Genomic DNA, 9015 nt, shown 5'->3' with positions numbered 1-9015 from the left:
TTTGAGTCTAGTTTCACCTTCAATTGGCCTCGTACCAATTGGGGTCACACAATTTCATTTATGGCCTAAAATGTATACTGCCCTCAACAAACACAATCTGCAGAAAATAGCACTTCCAATAATTCATTTCTCCTCCAACTTCCTTACTTCAATTTGACATTCAAGGCACTTCTAAATATCATCAACACATCTCAACAATCCCAATTGCATGGTATAATACAAAAATACCAAAGTTAGGTCAAACCCTAACTCACAATTTCAACCTCATAAAATCTCAATGTAAATCAACTTCTAATATTTATAAATGCATCAACTAACATCATTAAATCACTTTATATACATCATAGTCATCAAAAATCATCACTCACCATGGGTACCAAAAATTCACTCCCCTCATAACTCACCTATTTCTTTTAGTTTCTTACAAATTTCACTTCATTTTAACCTTAACTCAAGGATTAATAAAGGAAGAAAGGAAGATTAGGCACTAACCTCTTGGGTAACTTGTTAAACTTCAACTTTTCTTCTTCTTTTCACTATCAATGGCTTCCTTATGGAGTAGGCTAACTTTTTAATGAAGGGCACTATGGGTTTTAGTGAGGAGAAAGCTTGGAAAATCAAGCTTTAAGGAAAACAAAAATGGAGGGAGAGAGCTCCCATGGTGGACGACTCAAAGAGAGGGAGAGAGAGAAGAGGGAGGAAGAAGATGGAGGCTTGGGGTTGGTGATATATATATATAGATATATATATATATATATATATATATATATATATATATATATATATATATATATATATATATATATATATATATATATTTGTACTTTAAATATTAAATTGTCATAAGCTCTTTATTTTCTTTTCTTTCCCTTTTCTTTTCTCTTCTTCTTTTTCCTAATTCAAATTTATAAACTTGTAATTTTAATTTATGTTAATTATTTCATTCTCTAAATTTTAAATTTGACGTTTAGGTCAAAATTCACCTCTGGTGGGTGAAATGACCAAAATGCCCTTCATGGTGCATATCAGGTTATTTTTATTATTTTTGTACCAAATAAATAAATTTTCTAAATTTTTCTTTATTTCCTCTAAATTTTTTCAATATTTTCTTAACATTTATTCCTTCAATTTATGCCTCCTTATTATCGTTTAAGTGTAGTTCCAGACATTCTGACTGTTCGAACAGACATTAGTTGTCGGAACAGTAAAATATACGGATTACCTACGTTGAGGGCGTTACAATGTTTTTGTTTATCCTATTATTCTTCCCTCTTTCTTACACTTATATAATTAAAATAAATTTTATTTTTTATATTATAAGTTTGTAAATATTTAGTGTTTAAGGTTTTTATTAATTTTATTATAATAAATTAAATAATTTTTTTAATGAATTAATAGGATTAAGATTATAGAATTATTATAAAATTAAAGTTATTTATAAATTTAATAATAAATATATTTTACTACAAATTATTAGTAACAAATTAATATGATATTGTCATTGTTAAAATTACAAGAAAAGTAAATTAGGTTACAAAAAATTACGAACCACGATATAATATGAATTGGTAATAATTTATATTTTTATAAATAACAAAAAGAGTTTTTTTCAAACCTAATATTCCCTTCACATGCACAGACTGACTTAAATTAAGAAAGAGTTGCTTTAGAAAAGTCGTGCCTCCCATTTTCCTCTTACTTTCCTCTTGAGCCCATATGCGTTGAAGGAGGCAACAACTCTCTTTTATATATATACACAATCCATCAGGTGAAAGAGCAAGAATAGAAAATGGTGGGTTCAGATCAACTATAAATAGTTCCCAAGTTTAGCATTCTTCCTTCTTTCTCTGCCATTCCTCTATTTTCTTACCTACCAAACAAAACCCTGCTTGTCAAAAATGGCTTCTACTTCATCTTTCGCCTTCTCCTCTAACACTACCTATGATGTTTTCCTTAGCTTTAGGGGAATTGAAACTCGTCACAATTTTACTAGTCACCTTCATGCTGCCCTTTGCCGGAAAAATATTACAACATTCATAGACGATATCCTTGAGAGAGGAGAAGGGATCTCGCCAGCGCTCATGAAAGCGATTGAAGAATCCAAGAATTCTGTAGTAATTTTCTCAGAAAATTATGCATCCTCTCGGTGGTGCCTAGATGAACTAGTGAAGATAATTGACTGCGAGAAAAAATTAGGGCGAAAGGTTTTACCCATTTTCTACCGTGTAAATCCTTCGGATGTTAGAAAACAGACTGGGAAATTTGGAGAAGCATTTGGGAAAGTCAAAGAAAATTCAAAGCACAGCTTAGACGGTGTGGAGAAGTGGCGCACAGCTTTGATGGAAGCAGGCAATCTGTCTGGATGGGTTTCCAGCGACTCCAGGTAATTGTTTTCAGTATTGGACTTAACTGGCTGGCTGGCTGCTTGAACTGTTTAAATTGGGAACTAGACCGGGCAACTGGTTTGGTCTAATTCAATTTATTTATTTTAATTATCAATAGAAAAATAAAAATTTTCAAAATTTAAATTATTTTTAACCAGTTTTTTTTTTAATTAATCTAATTGCTTAAATCTTTCAAATCGGTGAAATGGTTAGTAGATCGATTCAATTGTCAATCTGATTTTAAAAACATTGCAACATGTAATTCTTCATAACCAGTATGACTTTGATTAATTATTTGCAACACATCTCATTTCTACAAAAATTTTGAAGGGTGTAATAGTAATTTTACAAAAAAAAATAATTGTTGCCCTGTATATTTTGATGAGCACTGGACTCCTTACAATTTTAAAATTTTTTAGAAGTTGAGTAATTTTTAAAAATTTAGTATTTTTTACTATTATTTACCAAATTTTGATGGAGCAATGGATCAATATTTAAAAATTTTTAGTAATTTATTAGTAATTTAAAAAAAAAAACTCTAAATCCTTTGCTTTTTTATTAAAAGAATGATTTCAATAATGAAACATAAATATTTTTACTAAAAAAATCTCCAAATATCATTATCTTTTGATATCTTCTTCTTCATTAATTATATTTTACCATTTTACTTTTTTAATAAATCTATAAATACTAACTTTTATGTTTTGAAATTTAAATTATTAGACAATATTATTAGATCTTTTATTATCTTTTTTATCAATTTGAATAACTTTAGTAACTTTTTATTCATAATTCATTATTATTATTAGAATCTTTCATTACTAAAATTTCAACGTACCCATAAAATAAATTAGATAATTTTTTTTTTTAATTTTAAGCCATTTTAATTTCAAAAATTTATAATATTAAACATATATTATATTTTTAAATTAATAACAATTTCAATTAATTTTTAACAAATCAATTTAATCTAAACAAATTTTATTATCAACTTTTATTTATTTTATTTATATTATTTTTATAAATTATATATTTTAATTGGACACTTCATTTAATAAAAAAATTGAACCCTCTTACTTTGAATTCCTACCCTCCGACACGGGCAACGATTAGGCTATCGAGAAAATCATCCTATCCAAATCTAATTAATATTTTTAAAACTCGAACTCGTTCTAAACTCGATTAAAATTTATTATCAATTGCTCGAACTTATTATAAACCCGATTATTATTATTCGAAAAATACTAACACTTATTTAATTTTATGTATTTTAAATAATAAGTTGCATAAAAATTTATTTTTATTAATAAATTATATTTTAAAATTTTAATAATTTTATAAAATATTTAAATTCTATTTTATTGAAAATAAAAATATAAAATCAATCTGTACTTTTTTAAGGTTTAATTTCGTTTCTACCGTCCAAATTAATCATTAACTTTTTGTAATTATATCCCCTAGTGAGAACTTAATTAACAAATGAAGGACTCCACAACTGCATATTTAATGGTGATAGAACAATATATGGTGCATAATTAATTAACTATAGATTATAGTTACTTGAGTTTAAGATCTTATAATTAAAATCTCAAATTATAGAGGACTCTACAACTGCCACAAAAGATATACATCAGATTTATGAACCCACCTTCTCTTTCTAGTATCTAGTTAAATTATTTCTATTTTTTGATTTTATACTACAAAACCCACATTTTCTATCTTGTATCCAGTGAAATTATTTCTATTTTTTTTTTTAATTTTATACTACAAAAGTTGTCCCCATGAGAGAAAATTTAAATATTTCTTAATTAATGAGGCGATTGGTTCTTTCGCGTAAGCCCCTCTGATGTTGATGGGATTCCAACTGTTTTTAGCTCTGCACCTGTATAATATAAAAACTAATTATGGAACCTTTAAACTTTCCAGCCAAGAACTTAAAATGCCAAAATGATACTATAAAACTTCACTCAATTTCTGGGAAGGATTTGATAATAAAAACCTTACTTTAAAAATATTTGTTAATACATTTATTTCCTGTACTTTTGTATTTGTTTGAAATGATACATGACCTGTAGTTTTAATCTATACTCATGCATATATTAAAATTATATATCAAGTTGTTAAAATTGTATATGTTCTTTCTCTATTCTTTTATTTATTATCATGGACTTGTTACATTGTCTGTTCATCTTATTGTTTTAGGCCTGAATCCCAACTATGTGAAGAAGTCGCTGACAGCATTCTGAAGAAATTGTATCCCATCTCGTTTACTGCTTCTACTAGCTTAGTTGGGATTGATTTACATGTTGATAAAATCAAATCATTGTTATGCATTGACCCAACAAATGTTCGGGTAATAGGAATTTGGGGAATGGGTGGTATTGGAAAGACCACCATAGCTGAAGTTCTAGTTAGTCGAATGTATAATCAATTTGATTGCTTTTGCTTTCTTCGCAATGTTAGGGAAAAATCAGAAAAATATGGGCTAGTTGATTTAAGAAAAAGCTTTTTCGGAACTCTTGGGAATGAAATTAGAAATATAGAAATGCTCAGTGTGGTACCCACTTTCATTAAGGATTCACTTAATAGGAAGAAAGTTCTTGCTGTTCTTGATGATGTTAATGATCCAGAGCAACTAGAAGCTTTAGCTATAAATGATGATGATTGTTTTGGTCTGGGAAGTAGAATCATTTTAGTAAGTAGAGATAAACAAGTCCTTAGCAGTGCTAAAAAGATAAATGAGGTTAAGGTATATGAGGTTAAGGGATTGGATTGTAGTGATGCTCTTCAGCTGTTAAGTATGAAAGCCTTCCAACAGAAGCATCCTCCGGCGGAATATATAGAGTTTTCCGAAAGGGTACAAACTTATTGTAAAGGTGTTCCATTAGCTCTCAAAGTTTTGGGTTCTCATTTGTACAAGAGGACTCCTGAGTTTTGGGAAAGTTTATTGAATAACCTGAAGACAAATCCTCAATGCGAAATTCAGAATGTCTTAGAAATAAGTTATAATGATTTAGGTCCAATGGAGAAGAGGATATTTTTAGACATTGCATGTTTCTTGAAAGGAAATGACAGAACTTGGATAGAAGATGTACTAAAAGATGGTGATTTCACTGCGCATTCTGGAATAGAACTTCTAGTGGATAAGTGTCTCGTAACTATTATGAATTACAAGTTAGAGATGCACGATTTGATAGTGAAAATGGGTCAAAACATTGCTTCGCGGAAGGGTATCATATTATGCAATTCTAATGACATCTATCATATGTTGAACTCAACTAATAATGAGGTACATATATATAAAACATTATGATATCATTTAAAAGAAAACTACAAAGTATTTCTTTGCAAAGTATTGATATATAACTTCCTATGCCTTTGAATTGTTGATTGTTAGGCAAATAAAGTAGTTGAAGGCCTACTTTTGGACATCTCTACAATTGGAAGGCTAGATTTGAATGATTCATTCTTCTCACGGATGCCCAACTTGAGATTGCTCAAATTTTCTGAGGAGTTCTGCTTAAATTTTGGCTCCATATTTGAATCAAATTTAGCGGATCAGTTGCTAAAAGTCTTCCTAACAAGTTGAGATTACTTCATTGGGAAGAATTCCTTTTCAAGTCTTTGCCATTAAATTTTTCCATGGAAAACCTTGTCCACCTCATCATGCCATGTAGCGAAGTTGAAGAGCTACGGAATGGATCTGATAACCTTTACATATATATCTGTCTTTGTTGCTATTTTTTCCCTTTATAATTTCATCAATTACAAATTTTATTGCTAAGCTCCTGGATTTAAAAAAAAGAAAAAAAAAACAGTTTTAGAGTTCAATCTAAAAATTTTAAGATATTTTAAGTAATTTTTTTCTTATCATTTTGTAAATAACTTACTGAATTTATTGAATAGAAAATCTTAGGATTAACTATAATATAGTCATAATTGTATATTATTGAGTAAAAGTTTTGTTAACAAATCTTACATTATTCATACCATATGTGGTTAATATAATTTCTTTTTTTTTTTCCTTTAGTAAAAGGCTGACCATTTAATTTAATTATTAGAAAGTTTCTCTACTACAAATTATAATCTAATCCAAAACTTAGTATGTATAAGAGTAATAATTAATTAAGCTTTAAAGGAAAAATATGTTTATATAAATAATTAATTTAATTGAAAAATATAAAGGAACATATTTATCTTTACACATAATAATAATAATAATAATAATAATAATAATAATTATTATTATTATTATTATTATTATTATTATTATTATTTACTTAATTAAAATTTTAATTTTAACTAAAGATAAATTTTACTTCGAAAGTGCATATTAAAATTATGAAAAATGGATAGGAAAAAAATGATATAATATTTTTATGTTATTATGAATGATAAAAAAATTATGAAAAATTATAGTTATGCCACTGACTGTCTATATATGGGCTTTCTGAGAATTTATAGTTAAAAATTATTTCGTGTATTTGTGTTATGCAGTGTTTGCCAAACTTAAAATCTCTTGATCTTACTTGCTCAAAGCATCTGAAAATAGCCCCCGATTTTTCTATGATGATAAACATGGAAGAGATAATTTTTGATGGTTGTGGGAGTTTGATTGAGATTCCATCATCCATTCGTTGCCTGAAAAGACTCCGTTCTCTTGAGCTATATCAGTGCAAAAAGTTGAGAAGTCTTCCACAAATGCCGAGAGGCTTAAAATATTTATATCTCAATATTCTGGAGTGGAAGAGTGGTCTCCGTCATCTATCCAATTTCTTGACAATCTTTTGGTCTTAAATATTGCCCATTGCGAAAACCTTAGAAGTCTTCCAAGAATTATATATTGCAATACTTTTGTAAGACTTTATATCAGTTTCTGCCCAAATCTCATCATGTCTCCGCAGATTATGGAAAGTTTAGAAGTATTGCCCTTATCAAATAATGGTATTGTTGAGTTAGATTTGAGAGGATGCAAAATGCTCAACAGTCTCCCAAATAGCACTTGGAAATTGAGATGTCCTAATACTCTAAATCTCAGTGGCTGTTCAAATCTAGAGAAATTGCCTCCTTTATATGGTTTATGCTCCTTAAAGAAGCTATATCTAGATGGCACTGCACTTGTAGAAATTCCTCCTGACATTGTTTCTTTGTCATCATTAGAATTACTGTCTCTAAGTGATACTCCAATGGAAGAATTGCCGTCATCAATTGGTTGTCTCTCTTCACTTGTTAGTTTGAATTTGCAGAGATGTAAAAAGCTTAAGAGTCTCCCAAACAGCATTTGTGAATTGAAATGTCTTGAGACTCTACATCTCAGTGGCTGTTCAAATCTAGAGAAATTGCCTCCTTTATATGGTTTATGCTCTTTACGAGATCTATATCTAGATGGCACTGCACTCGTAAAAATTCCCCTTGACATTTTCTCTTTATCATCATTGGAAGTATTGTTTCTAAATGATACTCCAATAGAAGAATTGCCGTCATCAATTAGTTATGAATTGATTTGTAATTGCGTAAATGCACGTGGCACCATTATGGCAGATGCTATCCAGGGAATTAAAGCTAGAAGTTATCCTCGTTTTTTGGTTGTTTTACCCGGAAGCAAAATTCCTGAGTGGTTGAGCGGTGAAGGCCCAGGATATTTAATAGAAACTTCGTTCCCTCCTGGTTGCTTCAATAATATGTTCCTGGGTTTTGTTTTTTGTGCTATTCTAGAATTCAAGGCTCCTGTTGTTCATGTGCGGGATTTACGCTTAAGATGTCGAAGCAGTTTCCAAAACAATAATGGCTACAGAGTCGCCAAATTTACAAGTGAATTTTTCTGTTTTGAAAATACCATAGAATCAGATCATGTGTTCTTTTGGTACAATGGCCGTGACATTTCCTCTTTAGATTGGCTCAAACAAAATTGTGACATGGAGAACAAGGCAGTATTCCTCCTCAAGCCTCAGTATAAGACACAGTGGGAAGTGAAAAGGTTTGGGTTCCACTTGTTATATGACAAAGTTGAGCTAAACAAATGCAATCCTTACATATGCAGAGAAGCCAATTTTCTGGAGCAATTAGAAGAAACAGCAAATGCCAACAATAAGAGAAGCAGGGAAGACTTCTACTCCAGTAATATCAATGGCAACCAGGAGGTGGAAACACACCCTAAAAGATTGAGGCCAAACTTCTTTATGGAAGATTACTTTTCAAATGCTCAGGATGGGATTAACTACGATGCTACTATGGTTCCTTCAAGTTCTTCATGTGAATTTGCTCCCAAATTCTACAAATTTCTTTGAAATTCGTCCCTACTAATTGTGGATAACTAGGGTTTGCGGCACTCTTTCCCTGTAAGTCACCTCCATTTTTGTATTTTTACATTCTTCTGATATTTTGACATATGACAATGTTTTGACATTCAAACTCTTACATATCTAATCTAATTAAAATGCTATTAATGATGATTTGAAATTTGAATGAGATTATTTGATTTAAATCAAAAAATTAAACCAAATTGATTTTATTTTATTTATTCAGTTTAATTTCTTTTTTTTCAGTTTTAATTAAAATTTAAAAAAATTTTCGGTATTATGATTTAGATCGGTTATTAAATTAAAAACTGACGGCAGACACTTCTCCATCT

The 9015-nt window shown here is 29.5% G+C and overlaps 1 protein-coding gene across 1 annotated transcript; it reads left to right on the top strand.

The window, feature by feature from the left end:
- Window positions 1-1692: 1692 nt before the first annotated feature.
- Window positions 1693-8671, top strand: LOC110662837 (disease resistance protein RPV1). The gene is made up of 5 exons (XM_058141945.1): window positions 1693-2383; window positions 4587-5673; window positions 5782-5955; window positions 6882-7174; window positions 7258-8671. The coding sequence occupies exons 1-5, from the start codon at window positions 1899-1901 to the stop codon at window positions 8669-8671; spliced, it is 3453 nt and encodes a 1150-aa protein (XP_057997928.1). The 5' UTR covers window positions 1693-1898.
- Window positions 8672-9015: the final 344 nt, after the last annotated feature.

The sequence above is a fragment of the Hevea brasiliensis genome, unplaced genomic scaffold (genome assembly GCF_030052815.1).
Source record: "Hevea brasiliensis isolate MT/VB/25A 57/8 unplaced genomic scaffold, ASM3005281v1 Scaf277, whole genome shotgun sequence".
NCBI lineage: Eukaryota > Viridiplantae > Streptophyta > Magnoliopsida > Malpighiales > Euphorbiaceae > Hevea > Hevea brasiliensis.
This window is presented reverse-complemented; position numbering and strand designations above follow the sequence as displayed.